Source organism: Syzygium oleosum, unplaced genomic scaffold (assembly GCF_021117445.2).
Source record: "Syzygium oleosum isolate NSW1041296 unplaced genomic scaffold, Sole_v2.1 Sole_v2.09, whole genome shotgun sequence".
Classification (NCBI taxonomy): Eukaryota; Viridiplantae; Streptophyta; class Magnoliopsida; order Myrtales; family Myrtaceae; genus Syzygium; species Syzygium oleosum.
The window spans coordinates 6,100,268-6,123,979 of NW_026607493.1; the positions used below are offsets into that span (position 1 = coordinate 6,100,268).

The 23,712-nt window shown below is 41.2% G+C and overlaps 4 protein-coding genes and 1 pseudogene across 4 annotated transcripts in view; 3 read left to right on the plus strand and 2 right to left on the minus strand.

Annotated features, from left to right (window-relative positions):
• LOC115673745 (40S ribosomal protein S23) overlaps positions 1-23,712 on the plus strand; it is a 77,214-nt gene that overhangs the window by 16,398 nt on the left and 37,104 nt on the right. The gene's annotated exons all lie outside the window — the stretch shown is intronic.
• LOC115673730 (probable LRR receptor-like serine/threonine-protein kinase At1g67720) lies at positions 379-8,804 on the minus strand. The gene is made up of 15 exons (XM_030595984.2): positions 8,248-8,804; positions 6,825-7,356; positions 6,126-6,631; positions 5,786-5,918; positions 5,615-5,686; positions 5,432-5,500; positions 5,289-5,360; positions 4,992-5,060; positions 3,951-4,102; positions 3,610-3,851; positions 3,047-3,173; positions 2,903-2,971; positions 2,631-2,817; positions 1,156-1,291; positions 379-1,020 (listed from the first exon to the last, which is right to left on the minus strand). Exons 1-15 carry the CDS (start codon positions 8,324-8,326, stop codon positions 688-690), a joined length of 2,778 nt encoding a protein of 925 aa, XP_030451844.1. The 5' UTR covers positions 8,327-8,804; the 3' UTR covers positions 379-687.
• Positions 17,728-20,213, minus strand: LOC115673737 (60S ribosomal protein L4). Its single transcript, XM_030595992.2, has 2 exons — positions 19,047-20,213; positions 17,728-18,095 (listed from the first exon to the last, which is right to left on the minus strand). The coding sequence occupies exons 1-2, from the start codon at positions 20,148-20,150 to the stop codon at positions 17,982-17,984; spliced, it is 1,218 nt and encodes a 405-aa protein (XP_030451852.1). The 5' UTR covers positions 20,151-20,213; the 3' UTR covers positions 17,728-17,981.
• LOC130138941 (EP1-like glycoprotein 2) lies at positions 20,792-22,205 on the plus strand (annotated as a pseudogene).
• On the plus strand, positions 22,478-23,167 carry LOC130138942 (G-type lectin S-receptor-like serine/threonine-protein kinase SD2-5). The gene has a single exon (XM_056314584.1). The coding sequence runs from the start codon at positions 22,478-22,480 to the stop codon at positions 23,165-23,167; it is 690 nt and encodes a 229-aa protein (XP_056170559.1).

Sequence of the window (23,712 nt, forward strand, 5' to 3'; positions counted from 1 at the left end):
CCCGCCACTTAGTAAATCAATTCAGTTGAGCAATTTTTGTATCTCTAGCTTTGCTCATTAGGACCCAACATGTAGCAAAAGCAATGCTAGGGAATGTAGGACTTGTCTACAAAATCGGTTTACTAAATGACAAGTCAAAAGTGTCTATAGAAAGCCAATATAAGCACCCACAAAGAATCTATCATATCATTTAATAAATAATAAATTTAGTATATGAGTCTTTATATATTAATAATATCTATAAAACTTACACTTATCTTCTTCTTCTTCTTCTTCTCTTTTTATCAGCAAGATAATGACTCATTGAATACCGGAATAATCCCAACTCCAACCAAGCAGGACAGTCCCTTATTCCACCAGGATTTTTGCTTTTTAGCATTGGAATCAAGAGAATGCACAAATATTATTACTCGAACCTTGGCCTTGAGTAAGAGTGATCTGGGGCTAGCACATATCTTAGATATAACCAAGCGTATCAACTGGGCTAGCACATATCTTGATATGATTATCCAACAGACAGAAATATCATCACGGTTCATGGGGGGATCAACTAGGCACGCAATTCTAATCATGATCATCACCAACTCTACAACTTAACCCCAGACAAGAAGGCATACAATCACCAGCAGCTCCCAAGAATAAACAGGACAATATTACAAGGGATTAGTGGAAAAAGAAAACGAGGCTCTATCGAGCAGTTGGCTGCGCAATAGACTCGTCGATCGCTACGTAGTTCTCGGTCCCGGGAATATCGAAGGCATCCATGTTGACGGACGAGTGGAACGAGTTCCTCGACAGATCCGAGAGGCCCTCTCGCGCCGCCAAGGCTTCTCTCTCGATCGACAACGCGTCTTGGATCTCCTTGAGGACCTCCGAGATCGACGGCCTCATGTGCCCGTGAGGCTGGACGCACATCAGAGCCTTCTCCGCTATCTTCCACATCGACTGGATGTCATAGTCCTCACGTAGGTTCGGATCGATGATGCCTTGGATGTCCCCGCTCTCTATGTGTAGTCTCGCCTGTAATAAGAGAACGCAACATGTGAAGGAGCGTACTCGTGCCGGATTTCGCTTCGAAATTAAGGATAGAGGTTTTGAAGAATTTGCAAGAATATCAATGAACAGGCTTCGTCGTACTTGTTACACTGGACTTACCCATTGGACTATGTTGCGACAGTTCACGCCGAAGCTTTCGTTAGAAATTGCTTCCCGACCTGATATCAATTCAAGAAGAATGACGCCGAAACTATAGACGTCGCTCTTATCTGTCAATTGCTGGGAGATGTAATACCTGTCAAATACCCACAGAGATAAGAAGGGAACCATAAAAAATATAAGATACACCAATATTAGAGCATTTAATTAAACTGTGCCTTTTTCTAATAGCTTAAGCTTTACATAGTATCAGAACGGAAGGTCCTGAGCTCAAATTTTTCTGGCCCCCATTTACCTCTATCATATATTTCCACGCTTTAGTTAGACCAAAGGAAGGGAGTGTTAAGAGTACTAAAGTATTAAACCATGCTTTCTTCTAACAACTTAAGCTTTTTATGCTAGACTTAACATGATATCAGAGACAAATTCCACCTCGGTTTATTTCGCATGTGCGGCCCTCCATTTGTCAATTCCTCCTATCATTCTTAATTCAACTAGTACGGGAGATAAAGTTTTAAAATATCCCACATTACTTGTCAATGGTGTATCAACGGGCCTTATATCCATGTAGGCTCCCTCTCTATCAATCGGTTTTAGTTCTTAGAACAGTTGGCTCTAGACCCATATAATTTTACAACCAACTAGTCACTAATACCATTAAAGTATATAATGTACATGCAAAAGCATCAATAACATTGGTGAAGTGTACCGAACTCATGCATATGCTTAAACAAGTGCATATACGAAGTGTCTGATTCTAAAAATCAAAGTCCGGTTAACACTGTATGCCTGAAATTCTCGCACAAGGGGCTGCTTAACAGCCAAGCATTTAGATAGTATACGGTTGCATCAATTAGTTTGCTACCATTTTCCCTCTGGAGTAATCAACACAAACAGAATAAGGTTTCCTTCAATGGCATAGCAGCTTCGTGAGTGAGTATGAATCAAAGGCATCTGGGCTTGGAAGTTGCATTGGTGAGCGGTGACAGATAAGTTGATTGCAATTTGCCAAGGAACATCATTTTCTAATGGGTTGGCCTTAAGTACAAAGTGGAGACAACTGCATCTCCTTGTTGGGGTGAGAGTAAGAGCATTGAGCCAAGAAGAATGATAAGGTTGAGACACAAACACAAGTCTTCACATGTGTAGCCTAGAGCTAGCACAAAGAATGCAGTTTCATGGATTATGCTTCTTGACGGATCTTACAACCGTGGTAATGGTAAACATTCTTGGAAAGTTGGAAGCAGCAGACAATCTTTTGTCAACACTCAGAAGGAAGAGTGTGAAGGCCGAGACACATTCTTAAATAAGTGCAAAACCTGCCTAGTCAGATTTTTCAAAACATGCCCGAGTTGGTATATTCCCACTTCAAAGAAAAAAATTGCATCGAGACATAATGACACCATATTACCTCAACTTCATAATAACTAAATATCGGTTGAAAAACAGAAGGCACAACCAAAAAGATGCCTTACTCGGGATCCAGATACCCAACAGTTCCTCGAACCACACTTGAGACATGGGAGACTCCGTCAACTTGAGATTTCGAGAGACCAAAATCTGAAACTTTTGCTCTCGAGTTGTTGTCCAGAAGAATGTTGCTACTTTTCAAATCTCTATGTATGATGGCTGGAACACATCCAGTGTGAAGGTACTCGATCCCTGAACACAATGAATAACATTACCAACTTCAGTAGCTAAAATGACTTCTACGGCTAATCAAACCAGTTTATAGAGGACTACCGACCTCTTGCAGAATCTTCGGCAATCTCAAGGCGTTTGATCCAATTAAAACTCCACTCATGAGTCAATGGACCTTAGAGATAGATATATGAATTAATATAGAAATGCAATCACAGGCTCACAGCATGACGAAAGCATATGGGCTTACCATAAAGGTGCTCTTTAAGAGTTCCATTATGCATGAACTCGTAAACCAGCATGTTTCTCCCGTCTTCTTGGCAATATCCAAGGAATTGCACCAAATTCCTGTGATGTATTCTTGAAAGAAGAGTCACCTAAATCACATACAGCATTAGTTAGAGACTATGAAGTTGATAACTGATGCTAACGACAGTAGTTTTGTCGGTGCAGAATACTAGTTTCATCAAAATTAATCTAAGAGACAAAGGGTTGGATGATATTCAGATAGTAATTCACAGACGAATGCTTTAGAAACATCAACACGGAAGACTTACTTTGCAGCAACTAAACTTAAGGACAAAAAAAGTAATTATACTGAATCCCCATTAAACAGGCAAGGAGTTATTTCATTATTCACTCCCCTAGTGATTTAAGTTTAGTCAAGAAGATCCCAGTAGCAGCATGTGCTTACTCCTTGTAGGTAAAGAAAACCACATTAACTCGTGACAAAATCGTATAGCAAATCCTGGCAGAGACTAGAGAGGCTAAGCATACCTAAACATAAAGGGTTCAAAAGTTTGGTACAGTTACCTCATTTGAGAACTCTCGCTTTCCTTGATATGAATCATTAGTCAGAACCTTGACCGCAATTTCCCTTCCATCTTTCAGTTTCCCGTAATAAACAACACCGAACCCTCCAGAACCGATTTTCTTCTCAAATTTTTTTGTGGCATCTTCAATTTCGGATAGCATAAAGCAATGAGCGGCCTCTGTAGGAGCATTACTCAAGGAAGAAACTAGCCGCTGTGTCGGCAGTATTTGCACGTTGTCATCTAGCAAAGATTAAGTGAAAAAATTAAGAACATTGCGGGATAGAGATGCCAACACAACAAGATGGATACATCATTCTCTTGATTGCTCCAAACTCATACCATGCTTAGAGTTCCTCTTGCCTTTCCGAATGAAGAGACAGGAGGCAATTGTAGCTACCAGGAGAACAGCTGCTCCAACTGATGAACCAATGATAATCTTAGTCTGGCTTCCTCTTTTCCCTCCTTCATGAAGATTCAAATTCCCAGTGTAACTGTTGACAACGGTGTTAAGAAGCTACTGGTAAATAATTGGACAAGGATACAGGAGCAGCAAAAAGTAAGGAAAAATAAAAACTCAGTTTGAAAGAATGATGAACAAAGTCCAGATATAAATATCTATAGGGACTAAAAGAAACGGTTCGAGATAATGTGAAAAAGTAGTGAGATAATTTGGTAGCAGAAGCTATCTGTAGTGATGTGATCCCACATCTGGCGCTAAAATACAAACTGCACCTAAAATTCCAGAATTGAAAATAAAACTCCTAAAATATGGATCTCTAAAAGACATCTTTTCACTATGAGAGAAGTATAAATTATCTAATGATAATTGAATTGTTGCAAAAGATTATGGAAGCTTCAACCATAGATTGAAGCTTATAGAAGACACGGTACCATGAAAATTTAGCAAGAGAACAAGCAGTTTGCTATAATCAACCGATTAAAAGTTAATCTGTTAAGTACAAAAAGCTATAAGGTAACAGAATGACGGATCTCTACATATCAAAAGGCTAAACCCTACACAGCACTACAGAACGACACAGAATACTTTTGGCTAGATAAGGATCTGAGCTCCAAAATATCTGGTATCCACGTCTGAGAAACCTTTCAGCCAAATCAATAAGGCCAACAGTAAATACTGGATAATTTTTATGACAAAGTAACAGTGTGTTGCGTGGTCTGACCAACAGCCATAATTTTTGCTCTATCTACTGCATCATGCCAACAAAAATAAAAAGTTTCCCCTGCTTTTGCTGGCCCTTTGCAATTAGACCAACATACACTGAATAACTCGATTTTAAATGTAACAAGATAAAGTGTGATGTGTGCATAATTGCAGGAGCATTCAGCATCGCAGTAAGACTAATCAGAACTTGTACCCACTTCAGATTCATTTTTTTGTTGAGAAGACCTGATGGCACCGTGCCTGATAACATGTTATTCTGGACGTACCTACAACCATCAAATTTAGCATGTGCATGAGGTTTTTACTCAGATACAGAACAAAAGTTATCACAGAAAATTGTTCACTAATCAACAATTGTATCAACACTTCATTCAAGGCCCGAGAATCACATATCAGTCAGATCCACATGTGAAATTCAGAAAGACAATGTGCTAGTTCTTTGAATCGTCGCCATGGTAAATGAGAAATCCTCATGTAAGTTTAAGAACACTTACAGTTCCTTCAAGTTTGGCAGAGTTGCGAGAGAAGAAGGCAGCTCACCAGTCAACCGATTGTTCTCAAGATGACTATCACAAAAGAAATTCATCAGCATTAAATTATCTAAGTCCATTCAAAGAGGACAATCCATGAAGCTTACATGATCTTCAGGTTCACGCATGAAGAAAGATCGGGTATTGAACCAGTGAGTGCATTCCTGTCAAGCCACCTTCAGAAAATAGGCCAAGGCATAATTCAACATAAGACGTGAAAAGTTCGAACATAGACATTGGAAAGAAATCAACTACCATCGAATGAAAAGGCAATTTCTACATAAACTTACAGCTCAACCAAGCCGCTCAATTCTGTAATGTCTGAAGGAATGTTTCCGGTCAAATTCTGACCAGACAATTTGCTGCAGAAATAAATGTGTTGATCATCCATACAGCATTGACATGCTCCTAGAATAAGAAAATGTGTTCACACAAGCACATCACAAGTAGTAGACATTTACACTGCAGTTATCAGTGGAGGTGAATCTGAGCTGCAGCTCACCCACGTCCATGGAACTGGCAGGCACGGGTCTCCACCTTCCTGTGCCCAAGCTGCTGAGGCATAGGGTGAAATTATGCTAGCAATAAATCCTCCTGCAGATCATGGAAAAACCGCAAGTTAAAATAAATAAAACTTCATATATCATGCTGACAAAGGGCGGATCTAGCCTATTAAATTAGATGTCACAGAAACAGGGCTCTACAAGCTCCCACCAAGTGATAAATCATAATATGATCATCGCATTAGCAGCAATCTTGCAAACGGTAACAAACTCATAGGAAATTGCTCAAGGGACCTACCATCTGGAGAACCATCGATTTTCTTCACATACTTGTTTATCTCCATGGCATTCAATAGTGGACCCTTTGAAGAATCTATTGTCCGCCCAAACTTAAAGGACAGTACAAATGGGAGGCTTAAGTTCACAAATCCTGGCTCATACAGGCGATATTTGCCTTGAGCATTTTCTATTATATTGACAACAGCTTTGCTGATCTCAGGTTGGCCTGGGAGTATCAGTCTGAATTTCCTCGTGTCGCCGGGAGCCAAATCTTCGATTTCTGCAAAGTAGGAATATGCCCAACCATAACCGGGAAATCCGTCCAAGTTCAAGCGGTAAGTTAGTGATGCATTCGTTCCGACTACAGCAGTCTGCATAACTTTTTGAGGTGGCCTTTCGTCATGGTTAACATCAATTGGCAATTGGGTTGAAACCTTCTTGGTGCCAACGGCCACATCAACAAGGTAGTTTGCTTTCTTTACAGAGTCAGACTCCCATATTCTATCAAATGGATCATCTGGATACCTAACGAAGAAGAACTGCATGTAAGCAATAAGAATGAACAACCTATTTGTAGTCTAGACTCTTTAAACCCTGGAATCAAACAATACAAGGGTTTTTCGCTTCTTCTTAAATTGCAAAAGCCATATTCAGAAACTAGTCAAACAGCCAAGCAATAAAAGCTGGAACAAATACAACCACAATGTTCTAGATCTACCTGACTGGCTCTTCACTGTCTGCACCAAAATTAATCCGAGCAGAGATACTGAGATAAAACTGGTTTTCAAAGTCAGTGTAGTACATCGAACCATTGAACTGACGGAGCTCAAGGGTAGATATGAATGGCTTGCCCGTGGTAGCATTAGATAAGCACACGCTAATGGTAGGATCTGAGGCCAGAAAAATGAGCTCTCTCACTTCTATAGTACTGGCATCAGAAATGACAATTGTGGACCAATAAGTAGGTCCCAAGGAGATCTCGAAGTTTGGGTAGACATTATTGCTGTCAAAGTTACCATACAAGAATGTCGCCCTTATTAAGTATCTTGTCCTAGTGGTAACGTTTAAAGTGTAACAGTACTTCCTGTTATCGGCAGGGAAGTATCTCAATGTCGTATATGGTGTTCTTGTCTCATTTGCGAGAGAAACATTGGTTATTTCTCCAAAGGTGAATTGGTCATCCGGAGTCCATTCAAGCCCAATCTTGTCGGTGAAACTCTGAGATCCTCCACAATCCAAACTAACAAAACCTGCCCAATGAAATCATGCATATCAGTTGGCCAAACCAAAAAAGTGATGCGTATCAGCAAATTGTGAAGCAGATGCAAGAAATCTGTATCTCATCAATAAAGGATTTCGCAAAGGCAGCAGCCGTGTCACCAATTACAGATTCTGAATGCATGTCTCAAAGAAGTTAACGTTTCTTTACTTGAAATATCTTATGAAATTAACAGAGGTAGGATAAAGGTTATGTTGCTTTTAATGTCGATATGAATCTTCAAAAATTAGAAAAACAAGGATCACACACTATACGAATTACCAGCAAATTGTCGAGGGGCAATAAGGTACCAATCTTGATGTACAGCGAAGAAGGTCTTAATTCTTCAATTCACTCAATCGAAACATCAAAATAAAAGAATGCCTTCATCTGTCTATGACGGATTGTGTTATGAACTTTCACATAGATGCTAAATAGAATTTTCAACGAGACAGGAAGACCAAACATTTTCCTTTTCGCAGGAGTGACTCGCTGCACAGTGAGCTTCTTCGTTACAAGCAGAGGAAGAAGAACACACATCGAAAGTAAACACGGAAATGACCAGCAGTCACAAGATTGCAGATACAGATGCTTAGAGAAATGCTCAACCTCAACAGAGCAACCATGTATAATTAGCACGTTGAAGCAAACAGTAACATTTAATTCTAACAGCTGAAACAAGCAAACAAAAGAATGAGCCTTTAAAGAACGAAAGCGAAGGGTAAGAATCATCAACCGGAGAACTTCTCAAAACTCATATGACTAAGTCATACAAAAATTACAAATTACTAAAAGAAATGAAGGCACGACTTAATTTTCAAGATCTTTTTGGCATCACCAAAGTAAAGGCGACCAAGAGATTTAGCAGGGGTGGAGAGAGAACCTGGCATCTGAGCAGTGGAAAACTCCATGAGAAGTGGAGTGTAGAAGATGAGCAAGAACAGGAAGAGCCCTCTTCCCATATCTGCGTCTTCTCTGCGAGTCCCAGAGAGAGAGAGAGGAAAAATTGCCCAAGAGAAAGAAACTGAGAAAAGCCAGTCCGTGTGTCAGCAACGTCCGATTAAAAAAAAAACACACACACACACACAGAGAAGGAGAGAGCCAACGGAACGAAGCCCTTTTTCTCTTTATTTTAAAGGACGAAGAAAAGGAGTCGCTTTACAGGAGACACGGAGAGAGAGAGAGCGAGAGACCAGAAATTTGGTAATGGCGGAAGCTGCAGTTCCAGCAGAGAGTTCCCAGAAAGAATCTAGCGAGAGAAGAAGACGAAGAAGGAGAAGAAACAACTCGGCTTCTCGCCATTCACAGAGGGAACGGGGCCACGAATCGCAGTCATCACGAACTGCAAGAGAAGGCGTCAAATCTGTTCTACCGTCGCCTTCCGCTTGCGCGGGTGGCGCGCTGCTGAGCTCGAGCTTCAGCTTCGAGAAGAACGGAGTCAAGGGTGGCGGTCCGCGCGTCGTGGGGTCCGCCAACACAAGAGTAGCGGTCCGCTGGGACTCAGAGGCGACGACCGGCTAGAGAGAGAGAGAGAGAGAGAGAGAGAAGGAAAAACTTAGGCCTAGGAACGAGAACAGGACGAGGTTCTGCCATGAGTGGAGAGGAGCTTTGAAGAGGGTTGGGGTTGGGGGACGGGAGGGGGAGGGACCCACCGTCACCATCTGGGAGGTTCCCCGTCTCGGCACACGGCGTGGCGCGTTCGCACCCAGGATCGCGTGGCGTCACGCGCCGCCCCCCGCATCGCCGTGGGGGGCGTCATTATTGCAGTGACAGGGCTTTTAGTTCATTCTCTCTGTCTCTTCTAATTATAGCTGCACGTGACTTTGATAACGAGTCGGTCGGTCCCGATCAGACTAGACCGGCCGGTTCCGGGCAATTCTCGAGATAACGATTCGGGTTATCAATAGGGGTGGTGATTGGAGGATTCGGTGCGAGCCCTCGCGCTGCTTAGCTCAATTTGGACATGGCGGCTCGACTACGGATGATTGGCTAATCAACGGATGTGATCCATCCGAATCATTGGATCCGGCTCTACGCGAGAGATCAATTGGGTGTTAATGTATATGACCTTGGACATTGCGTGTGATCTTCGAATGCATTGACTAATCAATTTATGTGTGCTCGATTCATTTAAATTATTGGGATCGGGCTTTAAATGATAGTCGCTGCGACTCGACGGTGGTGATCAATTGGATGTTAATGCGTCCGACCACACTCGACGACGGGGACGGCTTTTGAGAGGGCATTTTAGTTTGACAAGGACGAAGGACTCTCCTAAAACGGTTGCCCTATAGCTCAGGTCATCAACTGCTCGAGACTTGGTCCTTGGCGCAATGAGAGAGATTGGATCAAACAACCTACAAAGACAAGAGAAACAGAGAAATCGAAAGTGGATTTCCTTAAATATTATGCGAAATTTTTTAATATGATCATGCAAAATTTAAAAGGATATTGTCAAGTTTCCGATTGGAAAAATAATTTCAGATTAATTTTATACTTTTTTTGGTTGTTGTGGATAACAACCCCGTTCCTCTAGATTTTACTTTTGAATTTAAACTGATTTTCAGTAATTACTCGATTTTTTAGCATAGTTTGTCTTTATCCAAAATCTTTCTCGTATACAAAAAAATAAAAAAATAAAAAGCACGTGCAGTGCATGTGAACGAAAATTCTCGAGAATAATTCGAATTAATAACAAAGTAGAATAAAACGTAGAAATCTGATCCATAATTGGAGAATGAATTTAAATTGATAGAAAACCCAAAATATGAGGGATTCATCCAATATTTTTGCAATGATCTTGAAAGCAAATTCAGAGAGGGAGATTTTCATGGATTATATCCATCTGATCACCTTGATGGTTACATCGATGATCATCGCGGCAAGGTGTGGCGAGCCTATCATCGACACTGATAATGGTGGTGATGGATTGCGGTGGTGACGAAACAGAGACGACAGCGAGCAATAGCGGCGGGTGAGGTCGGGTAGAGGATGGGGGAGATTAGGTGTCATGGAAAATCGAAACTAATTTAGCAATTCCATAAAATAAAAAAATGCACGTGACATGGTATCATATACTTAACAGATATATCCTATCGAGCCAATCTTTGAAAGTTTAGAGATTAGATTGAATAAGAAAAAAAAAAGTTCGATAGCTCAGGTATACATCTATCTAGTTGCTTTGCCCCAAGTAACACATACATAAGCAAGCCATCGTCACGAAAACTCTCAAACTCCTAAGTCATCTATCTACCGATCGGTCGGGGTATTAGCGGGTCGTCACTCCAGGACCACATTAAACAATAAAGAAAATCCCACGAACCGTTGGCGTCGTCATCGCCTCAGTTTAAACATAGACGTTTCGTGAAAGTCTTTTTTTGTGATTTCCAAGGTTAGAGATTGCCATCGGGCTTCAATGTGATTCACAGTCAAGATAAGATGCAATTCATGGCACCTACCGTGCGTGAAACAAGTGTGCCATGAATATAAGTAAACGAGCCTTATTAATTATAAGTTATAACATCACAAAAGAGTCAAATAAATCCAATTTATAGAACCTAGGTTTGTTAGCAAACGAACAAATTCCACGTTCCCAGGTGGGTCCCGTCAGAAGATACTAATCCACGTCACTATCGACTCAACTATGTGGGGCGTCAACTTCACGACCCTACACACAACTTAGTTCATTTTACCCATCGAGCACAACAAACTTTCAACGACATAGTTTGACTTGCATAACACCATGCACTAAAATTTTGATTTTTCTTATTGTAATCTCTAATGAAATATATAGCCCCGCGAGCAAAGCCGTCCCCTTAAGCTGCAAAGCGTCTTTTTGAGAGGTTTCAATTCAACTAAAGTCAATCAAGAGGCTAGGCTCTTCTTCTTCTTTTTTTGCTTTCCAATTGATGTATTTCGACGTCTCGAGCCTATATTCCAGCGAAATGCTGATCCGGTGGCCGCTCCTAGCATCGAAAAACTAGTCGTGCATCTGCCAATTCAACATTTCATCAAAAAAAAAAAAACAAATCGGGTCAATATCAATGCGCATCCATTGTACAGAAATGGAAAAATCGAGTCCCCCTTAGTCGCTGGAAATCAAAGTCCGAGTGACCTGAGTGTAAAAAATCAGTTGAAATTCAATGACCACTCGTGAAATTTCACTCTCGGACTCCTTGTTTTTAGCCCCTCCTCTTCTCATATCCAAGACCTCCAACTCTAGAAATTACTATAATAATGGTGATCATGATCAAGGGCTTGAGACAAAGGTCGGACTGTTGACCTTTTCAGTCAACTCCTACGCCTCGACAGTATCGAGGCCTAAGGTACAAGTGCTAGAAAATACGAGAATCGCTTAAAGAAACAGATTAGAAGAAATAATTTGGACTTTAGCCAAAAAAATTTACTTTTGACTGTCGCTGTAGCTGGATGCTTCGCTCTTATTTTAATTTAATTTAATTTAATTTTTTTTTTATAATCTTATTCTTTTTTAATTTAAGATTTCTGGGCCATGGTCGATCATAGTGGTGTGGATACGCGGTGCCGTGCGCGCGTGCAGCCGTTTTTTTATTTCTTGAGATTAAAATTTTTTTTTATTCGCCTTTTTATTTTATCATTTATGTCTGACTCTTCTTTGGTTTATTTATCTGTTCATTTTTGATATTTCAGTCACTAACAGATATTTTGTTGGCCACTACTGTGGCCATGTGATTGGCGATCGAGGAAGTACATTAGGTGCAGATTTAAACGAATATAGGAAAAATCAGGTGATGATTGAAACGAAAAATTTAAAGGCCAACCTGCTAATTTGCCCATTTATTTAATTTTCTCTTTCGAAATTTTTTTTTTCTTATCGAGACTTCACGCGTCGGTTTTCGTTTGTTTTACGCCTATAGTCTTGATGGTTCTGGGTGATTTCTAGTTTTAAAATTTTACTTCTTTGCAAATTTTGCCACACACATATTCTTCAACTTCTTTTTAATGGGAAGTACTTAAATCCTTTCAAAGAGTACATATATATAATCATGCGATGTTGTAAGCGATATTTTCCAAATTTTTCTAAGCCTAAATTTTTTTTTTCATTTATTTCAATTTTCGGAGGGAATTTCTAACGGAAAATTAACAATAATTTTCCTCATCTTCATCTAAAAGTAAGGTAAGAACACGCCCTTCCCAATGGGCTAAATTTAATTTTTCTTCTTCTTAATTTTTTTTATAATTAACGTATTTCGGCCTTTCAAGCCTATATTTCAGCATAATGCTGATATGGTGAGAATATTTTCGTGAACGATGAAAATATTTTTCATCCATTCAAGTTGATAAAAGATACGAGTGACCATTTTCAGCAAGAAGAACTAATCGAATCATTCATTTTCTGTGAAGAAAGCGTAAATGCAAAATTAATCGAAACTCAGCAGCCGACGAGAGGGTAACCTACTCTCGAAGCTTCTCAAGTCCCGAGGTTGGTTCGTCCTCCTCGTGCGTACAAGGCGGACCTCCACCAGTGAAAATACGAATGAACGGTGGTGATCAGGACTTGAGTTGAGGCAAGGACCACACGGTTGACTTCTCAGTCAAACCGCTGACCCCAGCGATTTGCAGGCCTGGGGTCGGAAAATACGAGGATCGATTGCTCGAATAAAACCAAATTACAAGTCAGAATTTGGACTCTTAGCATTAGAAAGAAAAAATTACTTTTGACTGTCGCTGTAGCTGGATGCGTCGTTTTTATTTACTTTAATTTAATTTAAGTTTTTTCTTGTTTCTGTTGAAGATTTTTCGGGTGCGATCGATTATAGTTGTGATTACGGCGGTATCGTCCACGCGTGCAGCTATTTTTATTTCTTGATATTGCACTCTTTGTTTTTTTTTTTTTGCCTTTTCGATTTATCATTTATCTTTGGAAACATCGCGATTTTCTTCTTTGATTTTTAATTTTTCTTATCTTTTCTTGGCCGCTCCTAATGGCTGATACTTTATCATAGGTTACACTTAGGCATTTGCTTCGTACATGATCGAGGAAGTAAATTAGATGTAGCTTTGAATGATTTGCCCATTTTTGTGTTCTCCTTTTAATTTTTTATTTATTTAAATGAAACTTCACTGGTCTGTTTGCATCTCTTTTTTTTTAGGAAAGTGACACAAACAGTCACTGAACTTTAGCCTAATATGCAATTTGGTCCATGAACTTTTAATTTGTTCAATATAGTCCCTGAACTTTAGCTTAATATTCAACGTAGTCCCTGAACATTTAATTTATCCAATGTGGTCTATGAACTTTTGGTACATATTCAATTTAGTCCTTGAACTATATGAAAATGTTCAATGTAGTTCCTGAACTTGAATTAATGGAAGGACTACATCGAACATTTTCATATAATTCATGCACTAAATTGAACATGTACCGAAAGTCCATGGATTACAATGAACAAATTAAAAGTTCATGAACCACATTGAACATTAGGCTAAGGTTCAAGGACTATATTGAACAAATTAAAAGTTTAGAGATCAAATTGCATATTGGGCCAAAGTTTAGAGATTGTTTGTGTCATTATCCCTTTTTTTTTTGATCGGGTGTTTGCATCCCGTTTACACAGCCAGTTTTTATAACTCAAGGTGATTTCTACTTTTTTTTTAAACTTTTATCTGCCGCTCATATGTTTTAACTTTTATTTAAAGTGAATTACTTAAAAATCTTTCATAATAATTCGAATATTGTCATGCATTGTTATATATGATATTTTATTTATTTTTTGAAACTTACAGCATTTTTCTTTCATCATTTAATTTTAGAGGGAATTCATAAGTAAAATTAGCAGTAGTTTTTCCTTCCAAAAATTAAGGAAGAAAAAAAAACAGCTAGTAATGCGAATCGAAATTTATCGTTTCACATCAGTGTTGTGCATCTCATCAAACCCAGCCTCGATCTTGGTTTTTTTTTTTTGCGAAGACGGGGGTTGGGTACAGGTGTATTGCCTATCTCAGACTTTTCCACTCATACCTGGTGAGACAGCGGTGATGAGCTCGCTTAATGAGCAGCTAGCGCCTCTTAAACCGAATATTCCAGTAGCGAATGAGGTTGGTCCTTGTTTCGTTCGAACCCCGTTATTCACACTTTGTCAAACAAAAGATAGGATTCAATCTAAATTGTAATCAAAGCCTAATGCTAATTCAGGATAAGAAGGGTTTGCTACGTTGACCATATGCCTCAGGCGCAGGAGAGATGGTTTCGAGATGGGACAAAGGTCTTCAAAGGCAGGATAACAAGGGTTTATCCCTCTTGACCCCACCATCCGAGATAATGAACGCGAAAAATTCACGTCTCTTTTTCTTTTTCTTTTGCCTTTTGATATTGACTCATAAAAAGTTCCCGCTCTCCTTTATTTACTTTTTCTTTCCTTAACCTAAGTCCTATCCTAACCTCGCATGCTTAACTACCCTGTATACCAACATCATGCATTAGTTAAGTGCAGTTTTGTTTAATAAAGATACGGTGCTTTCTAACTAGTAATTTTAAATGAGATGCATCAACCGGCAAAAGTAGAAGTACCCACCACTACGGAGCGATCGCCAACCTCTAATACCGCTAGCTCTAACGTCGATCATTATTTTTGTTTGGGGTCACTCTGGTCGTTGCCTCTCTTTAGTTCTCTCTCTATTACAATATCGAGCATATAGTAGGGGAATTTCATATCTAGGTAAGAATTGTAAGTAATGGCATTTCTTTTGATCTAAGGTTTGGCCGGGAAAACCTTAGAATGTTATGTCCCGTGCACCTTGATCCTCTTTGTTCATTCATTCATTCATTATAGGTGGAAACCAAATAATCAAACTAGTCGGCCCATCCTGCACGAGAGAAGCCAATCTTTCTCGCCAAAGTTAGATTCTATCGATGCTCAACTTTACTAATCAAAAGTTGGGTGATTGGCTTTTCAAAAAGACCAATTCAATCTCTGCTGGTTCTGCCTATAATGCGTCGACCCCTTTTTTCTACTTTACCCGTTGGAACACGAGGACCGAAGCCATACGCAACAAGTAGGGTTGGGGTATTCAGTACACTCATCATAATTTTTTAAGGATTAGTGGACCATTAGTCCAGACAAAGGAGACGACTATAACAAAAGCTTTATCCAACGAAAAGGTAAAGTGATATGCAAAAGCTTTTCTTAGTGTCTAAGATTCATACAGGAGCAGCAACACGGGCTTCACGAGGCATGACAAGTGATCGCGAGTTAGCCCAAGGATCATCTTGAGCTTCTATAGAGAATGAGCTCGTTTCCCTCGGCTTCTTGCCAAGCGGAATCTCACTTGGGCTCACAAAAAAATGAAAACACGACAACACAGAATCGACGAAGGGATCGGGGATGTGGCCATTGACGCATGGTGTTGGCGTTGCGATGCGCGTGGCTGGCCTCGCAGTTTGAGATTGGTGTTATGGAGGATGAGATGGTGAAGACAGTTGATCTCGGAGACTCTATTGCTATGACTTCGGATGAGGAGGACGAAGAGACGATGCTCTGCTTCATCGACATTGGGGGTGTGTTCTTAACACCATCAATGCACGAAAACCAAGAATAGGAGAGATTGATTTGTTTAATTAATTATTATTTTAAAACAAATTTATTTTCAGGAAAATGCATAAAAAAAATATATGAAAAGATATCGCTGAAAGTGAAGGGGAAAAAAAAACTTGAAAGTGGAAACAGGAAGTGGGGGTAGGTGAAGATGAGTGTAGCATTGGAAGCAAGCTCTCCCTTTAAGTGTAGTCAACAAATTGTTGACCTGCCCATTTTAATGAATGGAGGAGAATCGTGGAGACTCCGTCTGTGCCACAAGAAAAGAGAGTGAAAAGAAAATTGAGTTAGCCCTAAACTTAAAAGAATTAGAGGTGTTTTAACTAAATTCTTTTCTCCCCAAATCGATAATTCGTGTTCCAAACAAATTCGTCGAATTGTACTGATGGAGAACTTAATACGTAGAAAACATAATTTTTTTTCTAGCGCATTCACTAACATTTCTTAACCTTTTGCCCGTTGTTCAATGTCATCCCTTAATTCTTTTTTTTCATTGTTGTCATGAGCTTTAAAAAGTGGTTAACCGTGATCCTTTCTTCGAAACATTACCCAAAACGCCCCGTCATGCAAATGATAGATTTTAAGCCCCGAAACACAAACAATTCACAACGAGCAAAACAATAAACACGGGCATTCAAACAGAAAATGCATCCAAAGGCAGTGGAAATTAGTCAAAGCTCTAAGCTTTTGTCACAAAGTGCTATGAAGAGATTGAGATAAAACTACCTTTAGCTTGCATCAAATGCATGACTTCCAGGATGCAAACCAAGCGTAGGCGAAAATGAGGCCAGTGGGAGATGCGATGACAGAGCAGACATGAATCAAACATGTGGAATCCGATAGAGAAATGAGGAGACAAATCTCACGAGACAAGGACAACCCTATTAAGAGAACGCTCAAAGCTTTCAAGCTTCTGAGATTTACAGAGGAAGCTCAAGAGTGCACCTCGTGGTCGACGGCCTCATGATAGTGTGCAGTCTGAAGAACTCCTCCTTCAGTGTTTGACAGCCGCTTTTATATATTTACAGAGATGGTTAATGACAAAAACACGCCGCTGCTATATGGTAAAATTGCGAAAATGACCGTTCCTAGGATATCTATGTAAAACTTTCATGAACCCTGCCTACCATTACCAAATATGAAAATTCTTACTGGTGTCGTATATACTACTCATGTGTGCAAAGAGAGTGCTAATACGTATTTTATAACTAATACAAAGTAAACCCATCATTAATATCTCTATCAAATGTACAGCTTAAAGTCGAGGCTTCCCGAGAAAACAGCAATTTCTTAAGCAGATAGCGAAAAAGGAAGTTGTCACATCCTTGAAGAACAAATCCCCAATCCCTTCATGATCATCGGGATCATAAAAAAAATAAATTCCGTCCGTCAAAGTTCAAACTTCCTAGGATTTTGTGTTACTACATTCTTGTATAGGAGTTACAAAAATATACAAAGAATTACAACCACTTAAGACCCAAACATCTGTCGCTTGATGGACCATAGAACAGCCCCAAGAGTTTAGCCAGACTAAGAATCAGCGAAATTCAACACTTCCAATGTAATGCAACGAATTCAAGAAAACTTGTTACTTGATAAATATATCACACTCGCCTTGATGGAGACAGTCTCTCATGTGAGTAGGGATGCGAAAGGGGATATAAATCAAGCTTTAAGCATCCTATCCAAAGAATGCGGTCACGACAAACACATTTAAAATGGCGTATCAGACTCGAACACTCAAGAGTAGCACATCCGAGCTGCAATTCTTGATAGCAACAGAACATGCATAGGTAAAAAACGCCAGCTAATATATTACTTAAAGTTCCCATGCTGTATGTTACCATTATAAAAAGAACAAGGACTGTTGAAAAAGAAGCAGGTCTGGAAAAATGAAAAGTCCCTCTATTTTAATTGCACTCACTTCCCTTCCTGCCCAAAATCTTCAATGTCTCAGGACACACTCACAACTAAACAGCACATTAAACAACAAAATGAAGGACGAAATAAAACTCTAAGCTGAATACTCAACTGGAAACTAAGTTTACTGGGAGACACCGAGCCATTTTGAGAAGTTCTCAAACTCTGTGTAGTCACTATCCGAGATCATCGTCTGGTACCATGCCTTCCCTGCCGACTTGATCGCAGCTGCCTCCTCCTATCAAGCACAAGAGAAATTAATAGAGCAAATCAAAAGGCTTAGATATAATAGCACAGTCGAAGCATTTCTACTACAGTAAAACAAGAGGGAAACAGCATGCTGCAAACAATGGTCTGAGATCATAAATGATGTGTTTCCCCAATAAATATCTCGAGATGTGAGCATAACAGAAGAATTTGAATGCCTACAAACTTGCAAGGCATCTCCAATAGAAAAGGGCAGGATATGGAGGCAGATTATTTAATCCTCTAATATATTTATTGCAGAGACATAGATGCCAACATCAAGGTTATTGACAACTCTCGACTGTTGGTTGTTTTTAAACAAGAGGCTCATACAGAAATTAAATTAACTGAACACAACTGATATATGAATGTGATCATTCCATCACTAGCTACATCAATAGGGATATGCCCCACACATGGCTCACTCTTTTCACCATAGCAAGTCCCATGCATAGTCAGTACTATAGCCCCAACTGTAGCTATTAATAAGTATCATAATGAAATCTCTTAGCACAATGAATCCTGCAGGATGGAAAGTAATGTAACCATTTGTAGAGTTGCATAACTCCCATATACTATCAGAGAACATGCAAGAATCACCAGCAAGAAAAGAAAAATAACATTTTTTCTTTCTATCAGATGCATTGTGAGTTTGATGACATGGGTCCATTTGCCCATCAAGTCTATCGTCTTCCAAATCTGAGAATATAAGTAACAGACAAAACCAGAATCGTATTTTTGATGTGGGCATGTATTGGGCGTCAGAGGAACTCCTTAGAAAAAGCGAGTACTTATCCCAACCTTACAAGGTCTACAAATATACGTAGAAACATTATGAGCATTACCGCTCGGCTACAGCATCCTCAAAAAGCATCAAAGTCCAGATATCAATCCTCACAGCAGAAGAGATATGTAATCGAAGACAAGCAAGTGAAGGACGTACCTTGGTGATGGGCTTCCTCTTCTTGTCAAGCTTCTCCTTCTTAGCCTTCACACGCTGCTCCTCGGCCAACAGAGCCATCCTCCTCGCCGTCTTTGCGTACGGGTTCAACCTCAACATGGTGTTCAGATTCTTCAATGGGTTCTTCTTCAGAGTCGCCCTCTTCACGTCCTTCTTGATCGGCCTCACCACGGACTGAACCTCATCCGAGTTGATGATCCTCGACAGATCAGCATTCACCATCTTGGACCTCGGCAGCAGGTAACCCTTCTTCTTCTGGGAAGGCTTCTCGAACGACCCGAAGATCGAATCCAGCTTCTCGAAAGCCGACTTGGTCCAGATAACGAACCTGCCCAGGTGGCCGCCGGGGGCGAGCTTCAGCAGATTGAGCCTATCGACATTGGCGACCTCCACACCGGGGATGTTGCGGAAAGCCTTCTCGATCTTCGCTCCCTCGGTGCCGTACACGATCAGAGGTCCCTTCCTGTTGATGTAGCGCCGGTTGCGCATCTTACCCTTGCCGGGCCTGATCCCGTGGCTGTCCTTGGCCTTCTCAGCATCCGCGTACGCCCCAATCTGCTTCAGGATCTTGATCGCGGCCGGAGTTTTCTCCAAGCCCTCAGCGGAGTCGCCGATCACGAGGGGCATCTCTGGAACGGACTCGATCCTGTGGCCACGGGCCATCACGAGGGCGGGGATCGCGGTGGCGGCGATGGCGGAGGCGACTGCATAGCGCTTCTGGTTGACGTTGACCCGGCGGTGCCAGCGGCGCCAGATCTTGGTCGGGGCGAACATGCGACCACCACGGCACATGTTGCCGAAGGCACCCTGGCCGGCGCGGTGGGTGCCGCCGCCGGGGACGCGGGGGATACGGGAGACGGCGCGGCCGGTCCCCCAGGACTCGGCCGAGGTCTGGTGGCCGGCGCGCTTGGAGACGGCGTAGGGCTGACGGGAGTTCTTGGAGATGTTGGAGTGGACAAAGGAGACGATGTCGGGGCGGATGGAAGCCCTCATGACGTCGGGGAGGGGGACGGTGACGGCGGAGTCGGTGGCCATGTCGCCGTCCAGGGATTGGATGGTGACGAGGGGGCGTGAGGCGGCGGCCATTTCGGGTGGCGGAGGGAGGGGCAGCGGCAGCGGCAGCACCGGGGAGCTGAGAAATGAAGTGAAGACGGGAGCGAACTAGGGTTTTGTAATGCATATATACGGAAGGGATGAGGTCGGAATTACGGTCGTGCCACTGAGGGTTTGGATCGAGTGAGGGTCTTCATGGGCCTGACGGTGGGCTACGTTTCAGAGCCTTTCAAAATGGTCGGCCCATGGTTCCCGGCCCATCATCGTCGGTCGTAAATTCAGTCCATTTTATGTCGTAGTCCTACCCAATGTGGCTGTAAATTGCATGCATTTTGTATTGTCTAGCTGAGCTAGAGTGGAAATTGGGTTTAGAGTTTCTTGGTGATTGAGCGTAGCAAAAGGGTTAGCAGCATTTTGGAGAAGAAAGTCAAGGTTTAATTATTAAAAAAAAAATCACGTGGATTCATTGAATTTTCCTAAAAATGAAACATCACGCGTCTTTTATCGGGATAAAATTAATCACTGGACCGTTTATACTTATTCGAAGGAACCAAGTGAATACAAATTAATAAAACAGTTGAATCTTATATTAATTTCGTCGATACAGTAACTTGTTTTAAAAAAATATCTCACATATTGTTCGCTAAGTGCATTCCACACGCATTATTGAGGACTTCCTATGCAATGTTCCAGTTTTGCTTACTTTTTGACTCAAAGGCGACTTTTTAATCTTTCATCTTCATCTTCGTTCCTCCTCTCTTCCCTTTCTCGATCTTCTCTCTGCTCAAAGCTTCACTGCAGGCCATGGTTTCACTCTGCAGTCTCCCCTCTTTTTTTCTTTCTTTTTCCTTCGTTTTTCTATTGCATTTCTCAAACTTCATTGACGCTCAAGCTCAAGATTATGATTATCCAACCGCTACGCTTTCAACACGGTGGACGAATATTGCAACAACTAGTCACTTCACCCGCTATGGAGATGGATCGATCGTGCAGGCAATTCTACTCCGAGGCAAAAAAGCTTTTGGCCCTGCCTATGCCTGCGGCTTCTACTGTAATGGTAACTGCAACGCTTACCTCTTTGCTGTTTTCATCGTCCTAGTTAACAGTAGTGCCTTAATTGTTGAGCCCGATATTATATATCCACAAGTAGTGTGGTCTGCCAATCGAAACAATCTCGTAAAGATCGGTGCGACGTTAGAGCTCATGTCCGAGGCGATTTGATGTTGAAAGATGCTGATGGTACGGTTTCTTGGTCCACAAACACTTTTGGTAAATCCGTTGTAGGCTTGAACTTGACAGATTTGGGAACCTCGTGTTGTTTGATAAGGATAATGCGATTGTTTGGCAGTCTTTTGATGAGCCAACCGATTCACTTGTCCCCGGACAAAAGTTGAGGGAGGGACAAAGATTGATGCTGAGTATTTCCAAGACAAATTGGACCATTGACGGTATGATTACGCTTTCTGTGAATGGCTATGTTTTATCTGCTCAAGTGGAGACTAATCCTCCTCAGGTCTATGTCCAGTTTTCTGCTGAAACTCGGAGTGAAAGGATCGAGAATCCATATGTTGAGTTTTTAAATGGAAGCTTGACTTGGTTCTTAGATTCTACCTCGAATGAGAGTTTGATTCCAGTCCCTCAAGCATCTTCTGCACAATACATGAAGCTGGGCTCGGATGGGCATTTGAGAGTGTATGAGTTTGATTGGGAATTATATGGGTGGAAAGAAGTGGCCGATCTTTTCACGGGGTCTATCGGGGAGTGTGGCTATTCGACAATGTGTGGGCAATATGGAATTTGCTCCAATGGGCTATGTAAGTGTTCGGCTTCGAGTGGGGGGACGAGCTATTTCCAGCAAGTAGATGATAGGCTGCCTGATCTTGGATGTTCTGAGAATGTTCCATTGTCTTGTGGAGCTTCACAATATCAAAGTCTTCTGGAGCTCAAATATGTCACGTATTTCACATTCACTTCAGATCTCATTGACATAGATGCTTCAAGTTGTAAAGAGGCCTGCGCAAACAACTGTTCATGCAAAGCAGCTATATTCTAGTACGCATGGGAACGGGATTCCACTAGCGGCAATTGTTACTTACCAACTTAGGTGTTTTCACTTATGAATGTTGACAGGACAAAGTCTCTCTATAATTCTACTGCTTACCTTAAAGTACAGAATGCGACCACTAAAGCTCCTACTACTTCGGTTGACAATCGAAGGAGCAACCGTCTCTCTGTAATACTTGGTTCCAGCCTTGGAGCTCTCTTTGCCATGATGATTTTCATCATAGTCATAGTTTTGTTTGTGCATTAAGAGAGATGCTAATCAAGCAAAGGAGGATTATCTTGATCAAGTACCTGGAATGCCCACTGGATTCATGTACGATGATCTAAGAGCCATCACAGACGAATTCAGTAAAAAGCTTGAAGAAGGTGGTTTTGGTTCTGTTTTTGAAGGTACTCCAGGTGATGGCACAAAAGTTGCAGTAAAACGCCTTGATGGTTTTGGGCAAATTAAGAAATCCTTTCTAGCCGAAGTTGAGACTATCGGCAACATCCATCACGTGAACTTGGTAAGACTCATGGGATTTTGCGCTGAGAAATCTCACAGGCTCCTTATCTATGAGTACATGTCGAATGGGTCTCTAGATAGATGGATCTTTCACAAATCCAGTGAATGTATTCTCGACTGGCAACAAAGGAAGAAGATCATTCACGACATAGTAAAAGGACTAAATTATCTTCATGAAGATTGCAGACAGAAGATAGTTCACTTAGACATTAAACCCCAAAATATCCTCTTGGATGGGAATTTCAATGCTAAGATTGTTGATTTTGGATTATCCAAATTGATAGACAGGGACCAAAGCCAAGTCGTCACAACCATGAGAGGAACTCCTGGTTATTTGGCCCCCGAGTGGCTGAGTGCAGCAATTACTGAAAAAGTTGACGTGTATAGCTTTGGCGTGGTAATCTTGGAGATAGTGTGTGGGAGAAAAATCTTCAATCGCTACTCTAGATCAAGAAGACATGTATTTATTGAGCCTTTTTAAGAGAAAGGCAGAAGAGGAATGATTGCTGGACATTGTGGATAAATCTAGTGATGACATGCAATTAAATGGACTGCAGGCGATGAATATGACGAGGATTGTTGCATGGTGCTTGCAAGGAGATTATACGAAGAGGCCTTCCATGTCAACGGTCATCAAGGTGTTAGAGGGCGTCATGGAAGTTTGAGAAGAGCTGGATTACAACTTCTCTGCACAGCCTTCCACTGGTGGAGCATCGAGAATCGGTGGGATGGACGTTGAATTTAATGCTACCACTACATTGCTACCCTCAATCGTAAGCGGTCCACGATGATGCGGCAAACTAATGAGAACTTTTCTTCCCAATAAGCGGTAGAATGTGCGGGCAATTGAATTTCTCACACTGTGAGGACTTTGGCTTGTCATCCTCTTTTTCAGGCCAGCAAAAAGCCTGTGGCATGATATCAATTCTCTTTTTCGCTTTGCAAATGAGTGGACTTTGCCATAAGTTAGCAAATGATTGACTTGGTAAGGATATTGCGTTGGGGTTATATATTGCTTATGCATAA